General features: G+C 37.5%; 2 protein-coding genes across 5 annotated transcripts in view; both read right to left on the bottom strand.

Moving 5' to 3' along the window:
• Nucleotides 1-179: 179 nt before the first annotated feature.
• On the bottom strand, nucleotides 180-8358 carry pygl (phosphorylase, glycogen, liver). The gene is made up of 20 exons (XM_077236483.1): nucleotides 8063-8358; nucleotides 7265-7366; nucleotides 7113-7191; nucleotides 6864-6967; nucleotides 6170-6304; nucleotides 5948-6059; nucleotides 5471-5553; nucleotides 5162-5299; nucleotides 4977-5069; nucleotides 4236-4382; nucleotides 3960-4123; nucleotides 3763-3877; nucleotides 3571-3672; nucleotides 3074-3221; nucleotides 2845-2903; nucleotides 2238-2379; nucleotides 1944-2151; nucleotides 1688-1822; nucleotides 1540-1606; nucleotides 180-541 (listed from the first exon to the last, which is right to left on the bottom strand). The coding sequence occupies exons 1-20, from the start codon at nucleotides 8303-8305 to the stop codon at nucleotides 353-355; spliced, it is 2565 nt and encodes an 854-aa protein (XP_077092598.1). The 5' UTR covers nucleotides 8306-8358; the 3' UTR covers nucleotides 180-352.
• A 605-nt stretch (nucleotides 8359-8963) lies between these two features.
• trim9 (tripartite motif containing 9) overlaps nucleotides 8964-14515 on the bottom strand; it is a 41426-nt gene continuing 35874 nt past the window's right edge. For all 4 annotated transcript variants that reach the window (XM_077236495.1, XM_077236492.1, XM_077236494.1 and 1 more), the window contains 2 exons: nucleotides 12002-12164; nucleotides 8964-10396 (listed from right to left, as the gene is read on the bottom strand). In XM_077236495.1, the coding sequence (XP_077092610.1) occupies nucleotides 10319-10396; nucleotides 12002-12164 (241 nt within the window). In that variant the 3' untranslated portion in view covers nucleotides 8964-10318. The remainder of the gene's footprint in view (nucleotides 10397-12001; nucleotides 12165-14515) is intronic.

Below are 14515 nucleotides of genomic sequence, written 5' to 3'. Positions count from 1 at the left end.
TCATTTTTCTTTTAATTTTAGAATGAATTTTTGATGAATAATAACAAATATAGTTGTGCTTTTCTTGACACTCAAGGCGTTTTACACATTTGGAGGGAGAAATCTCCTCAACCACAACCAATATACCTAAAATCAATATATTGACTGAAAGCTACTATATGAATAATTTGACTTCAATGTTGAATTAAAACATAATTTTTATTTTAGCTCTTTGCTAGTACAATACATTCATTTAGAGAGTCATGCGTAAACATTTAAAAACTGAAAGCAAAAGTGGAAAATGTATTCATACCAAGTAATTAAATTAACTTCTAACAAGTCTTTCCACAATTCTATAACTGCACTGACATGTTCAGATCTTGCGCAAGGCGCGCGCGGTTTCCTCCAGAGCTTCACGTGGTTCACTGGGAGGAGGGATCTTCAGGTCAGAGGGCTCAACTCCCCAGATCTCAGTGGCGTAGTCTGTAATGGTGCGGTCGCTCGAGAACTTTCCAGAGGCCGCAATGTTCTTAATTACCACCCGAGTCCACTCTCTCGGATCCTGTAGACAGAGAAATATGGACCAGTTTAATTGAGCATTTAGCATCTTTTTATAATTTTCTGGAGCTTGACATCCATGGTCACTTTGACTTGTTGCTACATAGAAAACAGCAGTGTAATGATTCTTAAATCTTACATCTTCTTAAAAATATTCTTACATTTTGCCTATTAGAAAAAAATAGCTTGGGTTGGAAATTGATGAACTGAGTCAGTAAATAACGAGTAATGATTATAAAAGTTTACTCAATAATGACAATGTCAATAAATGAAATGTAGTGATAGGAACAACTAAGCTTTTCGAAACTGAATCAACTGAATAAATAACATTGCAAAATGATTTTACTGTTTCGAACATGCATACAGACATTTTACAAACTAAATGTTTTTCATGTTTCTATTAAATGTAAACTTTAAATAATTAAATATGAATAATATGCGTTCTTTTGTTAATTTGTAATGTGTTTTAGGCAGGACTTTTTTACGGTCCCTTTTTATTAGACATGCATTTTCATTAAAATTCATTAAATTAATTCAAACTGAGCATACATTATAAAATGGCCCGAGGTCAGTTAAAACAGTCTCTTACAGTGGTTCTAAACTTAAAGGGCCCCCATTGTCCACAAAAACATTCAAAGGCCTCATGACATTTATGAATTGTCCGTGATTTGCTGGATTAGACACTGGTTCATGAGTTCAACAGATCAACACCCTCTAGCAGCGAACCTTCAGGATTCAAGATTTCAAAACATCTTGTTTTGTGGTGTGTGGTGGAAGTGTTCATAACAGGGATGTAACTAAGCCTTGTTTCATTCAATTACGTGACCTGGCCAGTTTGATACGTGCTCCGAACCACTGATTCAAAACAAAAGATTCTCAAAGGTTTTGAAGCTTCATTAAGCAGTGTTCAAAAGCCGCCATAACCTATTAAATGAATGTTGTGCATTATTAAATGAATCTCTGTCATGTGTGGTAGGCAGTAATGTGCGTGATAATGTTCACCTTATACAGAGCGCTGACTTTCTCTTGACACTTGACGTAAGACTCGTAGTCTGCGAAAACCTTAAACCTGGAGAACAAATTCTGAGTGATGAGAGAGTAATGTAGGAATTTAAAAAAAAGAAAGTGTGTGTCTGCATGTGCGTTTTACCGATCATGATAGAACAGCATGTTGATGATGTCGCTGAACATCTCAGGCTGTTTAGGTGAAAAATAGCCACTTTTAATCTGATTTATGGCCTGTTTCAGCTCCGGAAGATTCTCATAATATTGTAATGCATCATAGCTGCGCACACACACACACACACACAAAGGAATGGTTAATGTCTTCACACCAGCACAAAGACAGAATGACATTTACTCAGCATCCATTTCCATCGATTTAATCTCTCTGTCTCATTCTCTACCCTTCTTTATCCATCTCTGCTACATCTTCCACCCTCATGCCAAAGATGAAGAGGTTTTCTTCTCCAGCTTCTTCTGCCATTTCCACGTTGGCACCATCCATTGTGCCAATGGTCAGCGCCCCATTCAGCATGAACTTCATGTTTCCGGTTCCGGACGCCTCCGTACCCGCAGTTGAGATCTGCTCCGACAGGTCTGTAGCTGGGATCACTGCACATAAAACACAGATGAACAGGTATTTATGCATTAATACACAGGAAATATCATACCCAGTTTAGTTATTAAACCGTAGTTACCTTTCTCTGCCAGTGACACTCTGTAGTTCTCCAGGTAAATGACCTTCAGTTTACGGCCAATCACAGGATCGTTATTGACGACATCAGCGACAGTGGTGATCAACTTAATGATCATCTTTGCCATGTGATATCCAGGAGCAGCCTGCAGAAACAAACATAATAAAACTTGTCATTCAAAAGTTTCTTTTTTATTTTGAAATAACTTTTATTTAGCAAGTATGCATTAAATTGATCAAAAGTGATAATTTATAATGTTACAAAAGAATTATATTTCGAATAAATGCTGTTCTTTTGAACTTTTTATTCATCAAATTATCTTTTAAATAATGAAATTATGGTTTACCACAAAAATATTAAGCAGCACAAGTGTTTTCACAAAATCAGCATATCAGAATGATTTCTGAAGGATCATGTGACACTGAAGACTGGAATAATGATGCTGAAAATTCAGCTTTACAATCACAGGAATATATTACATTTTAAAATATATTCAAATAGAAAAGTATTCTAATAATATTTCACAATATTACTGTCACCTTTTGAATGGTAGTGTGCATATTGCAAATCAGTGCATGTGAGTGTGTTTGGAAAAGGTTGTTTGTTTTACCTTGCCCCCGATAATCACAGTCCGTGGCACAAACGGTTTTGTGGGGCTCCTCTTGATTCCTGTGTGTGAAACAGTGGAAAAATTATTCAATATCTTAGTCAAAGAGTGTAAATAATGGCAGAATTTCATTGTTTACTTCTACATGGGAGAATGCTTTTTGAAAAACATCCCAAAAAAATTACACTTTAGCTGTTAAAAAGGGTGCGAGTGTGTGTTTGTGTGTACATACGGTTGTACATGGTGATGACGTGGAGGCAATTGAGAAGTTGTCGTTTGTATTCATGTATTCTTTTCACATGGACGTCAAACATGGATGCAGGATTAACGTCCACGTTGTACTCCTTCTCTAAATACTGTGCAAACTTCAGCTTGTTATCCTACACACAGAAACATTTGAAAACAATTAACTGCAACAGACTTTGAATTGAAATTACCACATTTTAAGAATAATACCATTCATCTGAGTCAGTAATGCCCACAGAAAACCTCTAACATGGCTTAACATTTATATAAAGACTGTCAAAAAATGTCCAAAACAGCTTGTCACTGGGGGCAGAAAGAGTACATATCACTCTAAAGTACTAATATGCACTTTTTAGGGGTAGCCAAGTGGCCCTAAAGGGTACTGCCCCAGTGATAAGCTGTTAAACTGTCCAACTTGGCCATTCAAATCTACATGGATAAGATTTACAAATGCATTGATATGAGAGGAGTGTGTGTTTTGACCTGTTTGACTTTGGCTACATCTCGGATGAAGACGTCATCGTCAACCAGATCATTCAGCTTCTGCAGCTCAGTCAGATCTTTTACATACTCTTCACCGATGGCCTACAAACGCACACACACAAAAAAACATGAAATTAATTTAATTGAAAAAATATGTTATAAAAAGAGAAAAACATATGTGTATGCGTGTACCTCTGCAATTAGATCAGCGAGTCCTGGATTGCAGAGGAGCAGCCAGCGTCGTGGCGTGATGCCGTTTGTTTTATTCTGAAATTTCTCTGGTTCCAGCTCGTTGAAGTCTCGGAATCTATACCGTTACATTAAAAAAATATCAGCGATGGGATTTAGGATTGTGTGTTTGTGTGTGAGTGAGAAAGAGAAAGCCCTACACGTCTCTTTTGATGATGTCTGAGTGGATCTCAGCAACTCCATTGACCTTGTGTGAGCCCACGATGCAGAGATGTGCCATGTTCACTCTCTTCCCCTCTGCCTCCTCAATCAGAGACATCCTGCGGATTCGATCCATATCATCTGGAAACAGAGATGCTACATGCTACACACACACACAGAAACATGCATACAGTACATAAACATTAAAGCTAGGTTTACTTGTGTATGTGGGTTTTCAAAAATGGGCAGTCCTCTATTATTTGGAGTGTACTCACATCCAGGTGTGTTTGGTTGATCTTGTATATGATCTGCAGGTGTCGGGGTAAAAGTTTCTCCATCAGTTCAACTGGCCAGCGCTCCAGAGCCTCAGGCAGAACCGTGTGGTTGGTGTATGCAAATGTTTTCTTAGTGATATTCCAGGCCTAGACACTCACACAGAAGAACTCACTTTGAGTAATCATGTTGCCTTGACAAATCCGAAATACTGTCAAATGTACAAAAAAACAACCTAAGGGCCATTGGAACTGCACTCTCACGCTAATTTGCCCTGTTAAGTAAATCTGACCCATAATGTCTAAATTTAACACCTCTTAGAGCTTTCATGCCCCTTCATCAAACTGAGCATAGTATTATAGCATCAGTTTAATTTTAGCATTATAAATATACTTGTAATATTTTTAAATATCTTTTATTTTTATATTTTCAGGGTTCACTTTTACTTTGTTTTAGAAATTGTATTGTGCTTGTGTCATTTCATCCATTCATTATTCTTAAACTTACTTTATTTAAGCTAGTCAGTTATTCATTAATATCTATATTTTATTTTAGCTTTATTTCAATTATGAAAAGAAGAGTTTTAGTTTTAGTGCTCTGACTTATTGTACTACATAGTTTCTAACTTATTGGACTTCAGTTTTGTGTTTTCTCAACATTTGAACTATTAAAACACACGATAAACACATCTGTATTCATGTTGTATGGGCTGTCACAGTGTATCATAGATTTATGAATCTTACTGCATCCCAGTCCAGTTTCTCAATGTCCACAAATATCCTCATCAGCTCAGGTATGGCCATAGCAGGATGAGTATCGTTTAGCTGGATGGCAACCTAAAACACAGACATGAAGAATCGCACAAATGCTTGCAGTGATTGTCTTTAAAGTTCAATTAGTTAAAACAGTTGTGTGTAGCAAAGCTGACCTTATCAGGGAAGCTGTCAAATGACAACGGTCCAGAGGAGTTTCTCTTCGAGGTCTTAAAGCGACGAATCACATCTTGTAAAGTTGCTGCCACCACGAAATATTCCTGCTTCAAACGCAGCTCTTTTCCCTCAAAAAACTACAACACCCACCAATTACAAAGTGTCAAAAAAATGTGAGATAAAATTTCTGACCAGCTTAAACTGGATAAATGAAACCTAATTTTCTGCAAACAATAATGAATGCAGTTTAAACACAGAAAAGCCATTTAAACCTCAATTTGCCTCAAAGAGGGTGAAATAAAACTTACATTGTCATTTGGATAAAGCACGCGGGAAATGTTTTCTGCTAAGTTACGGTCCAAAACTGCCTGGATATAATCACCAACATTAACTGTAAAAAAAAAAAAATCCATCATTATTGCATATAAATTCCAATAACATTAAGTTCACGACCTATTTTGCTTCCATAATATGACCTATTTCTAAGTGAATAATTAAATGAGGAAAATTAGGCTTGATGTTATCCATGCAAGCAGACGAACGCTTTTTATTCAAATCTATTTTTATATACATTATATCTTGAAAAATTCTGAAGACCTTTGGAATAATATGCATTAACTGCATCATAATAAAACCAAAAAATAGGCTAAATTATGATTTTATATTGATTTTAGTAATAAAAGATTTTCAAGTGTTTGTCTTAAAAGGAATTATAAGGAAGTGTTTGTCTTATAAGAAAAATGTCAGAGAAATTGTATTGGTGTCCCACTGTGTGAATGACTCACAGTCTCGGAGATTGAAGTCGTTGGGAGCGCGTGCAGACCACAGGCGCATGGTGTTCACCGTATTATTCATGTAGCCAGGGATTGGCGTGTCATACGGCATTGCCAGGACCACCTGCAAAACAAACATGCATTACAAACCTGGCCAGAGTAATTAATGGCCTTAATCCTATCTTGCTATCTTGTGGGAGTGTATGTTCTGTATGCCTGTAGCTTTTTTCAAACCTGTGTGTTAACCCATTTCGGCTCCTTTCCCTCCTCTTCCTCCACACGGCCATAGAAATGCACAGGCAGCATGAACTCAGGACGGGCTTTCTCCCAGGGGTTACCATACCTTAACCAATCATCCGCTTCCTCAACCTAACAGACAATGATACAGCGATGACAAAAAAGACACCAGTGTCAATCTGCACTGGAGGACATGGAATTTAGATCTAGGTCAGATTAAAGTTCAGGTGTGTATGTATTTTTTTTACACAAACACACCATTATCACTGTCCCTTTGTAAATAAATTGAGCCACTGTTTCTTATCAACCTACAACTGCTTGCACAAGATCCTCATATGTCCAGTATTGGTCCAGTATTATCAGCTTTGCGGCAAGCTCACATGCAACAGGCCAGTGACCACAAATGCAATGGACTCCTGGCCCATATACATTGATTTTTATGCAGACGCTGACCTACAAAAAATGTACTGCAAACTACCCACGATTTTGTGTAAAGCAAAATGTATTTTTAAAAACATATTTAGATTGAATATATATATATAAATATATAAGAAAATATAAGTAACTAATAAAACTTATACTTGTTTAAATATAAAATGTTATATTTTAGCAAATTTTGTATAATATTTGTAAAAATATTTTAAAAAATATATATGAGAAAATATATCCTTCTGCCAGCCATCAAATTCACCTGCCAGCCATCTTTGATTTTCTGGTTGAATATTCCATACTCATATCGGATCCCATATCCATAAGCAGCCAGACCCAGGGTCGCCATGGAGTCGAGAAAACAAGCTGTGGATCACACAGTAAAAATCACTATTAACTTAGATCATGCTATTATTTGTATAGTGTATGTGTGAGAGAAAGAGAGAAAGAGAGAAAGAGAGAGAGAGAGAGAGAGAGAGAGAGAGAGAGAGAGAGAGAGAGAGAGAGAGACCTGCTAATCTTCCCAGCCCTCCGTTGCCTAATCCGGCATCTTCTTCCATCTCTTCCAGATCCTCCATATCCAACCCCAGCTAGAAGGAAAGAGAGAGGTTTACAGACAGCCAGACGCACAGATGGATGGATGAGTGTTTTGTTCTCTCTCACCTGGTAGATGGCCTCATCACAGGAGTTCTGCAGACCCAGATTAATCATGGTGTTCTGGAGCGCTCTACCCATGTAGAACTCCAACGATAGGTAATATACACGCTGAAGCACATAGAAACACACACACACAAATCAAACAGTCTTTCTAGAGAAACTGCATTCTTTGATTATGCATTAGGTGCACATTTTGACATTAATTTCTATTACTCTTCTACACATTTCTAATTGTAATAATATATTTTGATTAAAATCTCTGCATAACTAAAAAAAAATCTACGGGTATTATTATTTTTCGTTTTAAAATTATTATAAAATTGTATTAATTTTCATATCTTTTCCAGGATATATTTCCCTAATATATCCCTGGCATAGCAGTTAGAACCCTGTTATTAATCACAAACAACTTGAACTAATACTTTATTTTCATCCAAACAACTAGCCTGTAATACATGTTTTAAAGATTTATGCACCTGTCTAGATTAATCTGACTGACAATTTAACGAACCTGCTAATCTTTTATTAAAAATGACCACAAAAAAAAACCCAAAAAACGTTCGAGAACAGTTCAAAATTACATTATCAACCTTTTCAAATCAACCTTTTGCTTGTATTCCAAAAAAAGCATACACTGTTAACTTATTACAAGTAGGCCTACATAATTTTGAAATTACAGCCTATTCAAATTGCAATAAATTTCAACTTTGGCAAAATGACAAATAGCAAGTCAAATTAGTCATTAATAATAGTCAAACCCAATGTACCATGACTTTTTATGGGACTTTTTTCCTCCTGACTCACCTTCGGGTCGGCCTCATAGTAGAACTGCTGTGTTCGGATCCAGCGACCCACCAGATGATCACGCACCGTGTGCGCGAGCGCGAAATAATAATCCCGCGGCGTCGCGACGTTCCTGTCTTTGACCAGCGTGAAGTGCAGGTGCCGGTTGAAGCCCTTCTTGAGCTCCGCCACATTCTCCACGCCGACTATCCCTCTGATACTGATCTGCTTGCGTTTCTCCTGGTCCGTTAGAGGCGTCGCCATCCTGAAGATCCCCGGTTACACCGAGCGCAGCGCACGGGGGGCACAATACCCATATTTTTATAGGGGGAACAGAGGGAGGGACAGAAAGTATCTCCCTCCCTCTCTCATTGAACAGTTTTTTTTAACCATGGTAAACATATTACAGTATTTGAATCAATGAAGTGACGTCCATACTCAAAAAAAATTAAGGCTTTTTTTTAATTTACGCAATTTAATTAATGGTAAAAAATCATAAAATTGAATTGGATAATCATTACGTATTTTAATTGAATAATTGAACAATCCTTAATCAGTTATTCAATTGAAATACGTAAGGATTACTCAGTTCAATTTCATGGAATTTTACCATTAACTAAATTGTGTAATTTTTTAAACATTGTGTGGTTTTGTCATGATTTTAAGTTATTAAAAATAAAAATGCATCTCACACACTTGAACACTCATTTTTTCTATGATATGTGTTCTATTGATATTTGTAAATTTCCTTATTGAATTCATGAAAAATATTGACATATATATAATAGCCATATGACAAATATTAACCATGTATTAAAGCACATTACTACTCTGATTAAATACATTACCATTAATAAAAAAATTGACCATAGCAAATTTGCACACATTTTGCACAAACTATTTTCGCAAAATGACAAGACAGTTTTTTATTGCACCTAATCCAGTTTATTGAGCATATAACTTTACAGATAACAATTCAGACACAATAATGATAATAATAATACATTTCTTATATTGGGATTAATTTATTAAAAAATACACTTTACAATAGGTGAAATTTTCCTGTCACACACCCAAACATTCGGTTGTTTGTTGAGCATAAACTGCTCAACAAACAGATAAAGTACAGCACCTGCCCCATTTTTTAACCCCCACCAGTGGGATTTTTAATATTTTTTAAAATGCAACAGTACATCCTTTACGGTAAAAATTTAGCCAATGCTTCAAGCAGCTACACTGTATGCTGTCTTGTTTAAATTTCTCTCTTTGCAGCTCTATTGTTTTATATTGCAATATTTCCTCACATTGAACAAAAGCAGCACCAGTTATTTGTTCAGCATTTGCGTTTAGCTTGTGCACATTTGAGGCAGCAAAGGAGAAATAAAATGGAGAGAGAGAGAAACAAAAGTGTATTCATTCTCATCTCTCCATAATACGTTATGCAAGGCTGTGGAAATGCCTGTGTGTTTGTATGCATGTGTTTGTGTCCCAATTAGTCCTTTCTATTCTGTTCAACAAACAGAAAGCCATTACCTCTTCACTGACACACATTCAGCTCATTCTGGCCATCCCAAACGTATGTTTGCTCATCGACTGTGAATGTGGAGAGATGGTTAGAAATATCAAATTTTGATCGTGGTGTAATATGACAGAGTTTATGTTTAGGGAGCGGGTTTGGTCAGGGTTTAAAGTTTGAGTTTCAGGCTTTAATATATAAGATTAACTGAGGCATAATATGCGCAATGAGGCTGTAATATAAGATATTGTACTCTATTTTCTGTCACCATCTGCAGTTAAAATTCCCTTTATATGCAACAGAACGTTTCTATATAATGTCAAATTCATCCTCTAAGGTCTAAAACATCAGTAACTTATTTCTAAGCTTAACTCGACACAGAGGATTTTATCATGAAACAACACTCTGTTAGATCCAGTAAGCTTGGAGTTCACATCCATGAGCACCTTTTCCATAAAAACAACAATGACAACATCAATAATGATAATAATAATAATCATATCTAGAAAAAGAGTAAGAATGAGAGAAAAATGATTCAAGAATTCCAATAATTTACCTCACATACATCAGGGTCAGAGTTAAGGTCAGGGTTAAGTTAGGGTTGACTTGACCCTAACAAGTCCATTTACATTTCTGATCTCTCAGACCTAACATATTAATGACTGTCAACAGCAAATCCCCTGCCAAGTACTCACAGCTGAATCCATGTGCACTTGTCTGTGCGTTTGTCTGTATATGAATGTGTATCAGTCGAGGACTCTTCAGCAGACTGAGCCTGCAGCTTCAGACTCTCCAGGTGTATAAAAATCAGGAATAGGCAGCCCAGAATGAAGAGTCACCTATTAAAAGAAATACACAAAAATAATCAGGATATATTGTATTGCTCATAAAAAAGCCTTTTGGTTCAAGATTATGATAGTATATGAAAGGCACACCCTAAGTAAATTGTGCTTTTCCCTACCCCCATAGAGTAGGCTATGTCACAACTGATGTGGTAATTAACATAATCAGGACGATGAGTATCAAATACTGGCTTTATTTAATAAACACAAAGAGAATACATAGATGAACGCACAGAGAATCATAACACTAACTACCCACACTACAGATTAACCGATAATGAACTGAAGGAGACAGTATAAATACACAGGGAAACTAATTGACAGACAGCTGAGTGTAAACAGTAACCAAGGAGACTAACTAGGATGCAATTAAGACTAAACTGAAGCACATGAAACAAACACACAGGAATGAAACTAATACAAAACACAACATAATCCTGACAGTATGATTGCAGAAAAAAAATATATAAGGGATAATCCACGGCTGTGCATTAAGCGATTTTAATGCACGATGTGGAGCCAAAAAAACGCCCGATGTGAAGCGGAGGGTCGTTGCCTCCGCGAAGTGCATTAAAATCGTTTAATGCATAGCTAACCATGGATTATCCCTCTTATACCATGGTCATTTGCCAGCATTTATAAATTAAAGCTGTTATTGATGTTTTGCAGCGTAATATTTGACCGGAAGGGTAAAAATATCGTTTACCTAACCCTAACCCTATCGTTTGATCAGTTTACAGCTCGTTAGATCTAGCTTTCTGCCCGCTTTGAATCAGACGCAGAGACAAAGTAGTGTGTAAGGTTACATTTATTTGAATGAATGAATTATAGCATTTATTTTAATTTAATATCGAGAGAGAGAGAGAGAGAGAGAGATGAGAGATGCGTACCTGCGTCTGTTCAGAGCCTCTCTATTAATAACAAAGCTGCGAGTTTAATTACCTCAAAATAGCGAAGTAACCCCCGTGTTGCTGAGAAATATAATGTAGCGATTCAGTAGCGAAGCTATTTTATTACTAAAAGTCGCAAGGCAGCGTTGATAACATGTTTCTGTACTCCTGAATGTTTCTGTGTGCTCAGCACGATCTCCGATCTCGGTGTGTGTGTGTGTGCGAATGACGTGTGTGTGCGAGTGACGTGTGTGTGTGTGCTTCAATAAAAACAGCGCATTAATATAGAACTGACTTGGAACTACCTGTGCATTAAACGGTTTTATTGCACACCTTCCAGCCAATCCGAGTTGAGTATTAAGACAGACCATGGTATTAAGGTTTTTTATTGAACATTGATGAAGCAAAAGCAAAAAAATAAAAGTGGTTTGTTTGTTTAATATCTTTATGAATGTATGAGGTGGCAAGGTGTTTGAAGATGAACAGAAGTCTTACGAGTTTGGAAGGACATGAGGGTGAGTAATTAACTGACAGAATTTTAGTTTTTGGGTGAACTAACATTTTAAGTGTAACATTTTCATTTAAATGCAAATAACATGCATTTAAGTATCCAAACTATAACTTTTAACAATGTGCACTTAAGCCTTTAAATAATAACGTGTTTTTTTTTAAAGTATGCAAACGCAGTGAATGAATTTAAAAATAATGTTACCTGAACATTGCGGTTGAGGCTGATAGCTGGGTAGTACATGCCCTCTAGTGTGTTGAAGGCAACGGGTCCCTGTTGCTCATCATTTATCAAAAACAATAGAATCCCACGAGAGAAATCCAGCAGCACACCCACAGTCGCCCCTTTACTTATTCCTCCATCCGTACTGAGAGAGGGAGAAGAGAAAGACAGAATAAATGAAAGATGATGCACTGACCAAATAGTGTGAAAGACCTATTATAGACCCTCTAGTTTGACTCAATAAACACATTAAAAATACAGAAGTGAATTTTATTTGCAACATTTAACATAAATCTTTTAGCGATATTAGCCTGTTGTCAACCTTGACCTCTCTCTACAGCATGTGAATAATATGAATTAACAGCAGGTGGCAGTAATGCATCGCATTTTTTCACTTGTATGTACTATAAGTGATTTCAGCGTTTTTATTAGCTTCATTCATTAATTAAATGAAGCATGCACTTTGTAACCATGGGCAACAGTGAACATTTGCTGAGATGCTTTATCAGGCTTTATTTTCCCCAATAATTACATTTATTCATTTAGCTGACGCTTTTATCCAAAGCAATTTACAATTGCTATATATATATGTCAGAGGTCGCACGCCTCTGGAGTAACTAGGGGTTAAGTGTCTTGCTCAGGGACACATTAGTGTCTCACAGTGGATTCGAACCCGGGTCTCTCACACCAAAGGCATGTGTCTTATCCACTGCGCTAAATTATATTTATGGTTTGGTTCAAATTTATTTTCCAAAAAATATATATATTAATAAAAAAAAAATATATATATATATTTTGTTTAATCTAAGAATTCACTTTGGATAAAACTATAAACAATTTGTTAGTCAATGTTTAATTTCATTTATTTAGTATAGATAAAGACAAACATAACAAATGTCTTGGTTACAAATGTAACCCTGGTTCCCTGAGAAGGGGAACGAGACACTGCGTCTGAACAAGACACATTGGGGAATGGCTCCAGCGTGACACCGCTGCTGAAGCACGTGCTAAAACGCAACAATATCATTGGCCGACGACAGTCTGTGAAATCATTACCAGTGCAACCGTGAGTATAAAAGGGCGCCTGTAGTGCACGTCACTCTCTTCTTTGTCTGAAGCAGACTTAAACAGGCAAGCCCGAAGCATGGCAACGAGAAGCAGTTTATTGCTCCCATCCTCAGTAAACCAAGGTTACATTTGTAACCGAGACGTTCCCTTTCGAATGGGATCTTAAACTGTGTCTGAACAAGATTCTATGGGAGCAAATACCCACTACACCATGCAACGGGGAAATGTCTAAGTACACGAAAAAGACATATCAGACTTACATGCCCAACTCGGGTGCACCAGCGGTGGAACTGTCAGTAACAAAATTGCCTACGGCCACTACCCAAGTCTCACGCCCTATAGAAGGAAAGCCTTGGCCTTTTTAAACTTCCTACTTTCCTCGCAGGGCCAAGCGATAGAGCCCGGTCCGAGGGCAGGACTCAAGGGCCTGGTATGTCAGCTCTGAATGCTAGACATCACCTTTAAGAGAACCTGGCCTGTGAATACCTAATTCCCTAGCCTGTCACTACCTCTAGGGGGAGCAAGAGAATCCCTGCTCTACCTCTAGGATACCCCAGTCAACCCTAAAGACTCACTTATCAAGGGGATCTGCAAAAGCACTAGCTAATACCACTCAATCTTGCTGTCTTATAGAGGTATGATTCCAGGAATCGGACAATAATAATCTCGGGGAGAAGTGGACCCAACTCGAAGACCCTTAACAGTTGAGGAGTGTCACTCATCAAAACCTGAAGGTCTGCAGGAAAAAGGGAGTTAGTCTTTTGTGTTAACTACAACCAGTTGTTCTCATTCCAAGATCTCAAGACACAAGAGATTTGCCAAAGTCGCATTACAACAAAAAGGGGTTACAAGTCAGTGCAAAAAACGCTTTCCATCAACTACCAAGAGATCAGTCTGAGGCTTGTCTAGTAGGCATACAGAAGGTTTCCAAGAATCACACGGAGATCTTGTCAGGGAGCAAAGGACTCTACTTAAGGACCCTCAAGTGGGGGTCCAAACCAACCTCTCAAACTGCTGTCTTCAGACTAAGATTTGCACTAGGATCTTTACAACAGTAAAGGTTCGCAAATCTGGGCCAAATTCCACATCCTGTCGGGTTCTAGAGATCGGAAGAGCTCTTCTTGGTGAACAGAGGACCCATTCTTAACACCCGAACAAGGAGAGGGTTCTGGTGGGTTTGCAAAGCTGGCGCTAAAGCCATTCTTTGTAAGGGTTCTCGAGATCTGCGCTGTAAGGGAGCTTCCTACTTAGGATATTGGTCATCCCACCAATATCTGGGGGAGGAAGCTTCAACCTTGAGCAATCATCAAGTCTGCTGTTTACAGGTACTACTATAGTAATGTAGCTGACAGAGAGTAGGAGGGACGCCAATTTTAACTGGTGAGCATCCTCAACTTGTGCACTAGCATTGGTCAGACATGCTTCACA

Source organism: Siphateles boraxobius, unplaced genomic scaffold, assembly GCF_051911475.1.
Source record: "Siphateles boraxobius isolate OS27281-9 unplaced genomic scaffold, OSU_SipBor_1 20, whole genome shotgun sequence".
NCBI classification, from domain to species: Eukaryota; Metazoa; Chordata; class Actinopteri; order Cypriniformes; family Leuciscidae; genus Siphateles; species Siphateles boraxobius.
Note: the sequence above shows the minus strand (reverse complement) of the source record. Positions and strands in the feature narration are given on the sequence as shown.

What these genes read in the sequence shown, in the direction of transcription:
- pygl (XM_077236483.1), bottom strand. Translation starts at nt 8,305, where the DNA reads ATGGCGACGCCTCTAACGGACCAGGAGAAACGCAAGCAGATCAGTATC. An exon ending in CGACTTCAATCTCCGAGACT is followed by an intron (nt 5,554 to 5,947) that starts GTGAGTCATTCA and finishes TTTTTTTTACAG; the next exon opens with TTAATGTTGGTGATTATATC. An exon ending in GACATCATCAAAAGAGACGT is followed by an intron (nt 3,878 to 3,959) that starts GTAGGGCTTTCT and finishes GTAACGGTATAG; the next exon opens with ATTCCGAGACTTCAACGAGC.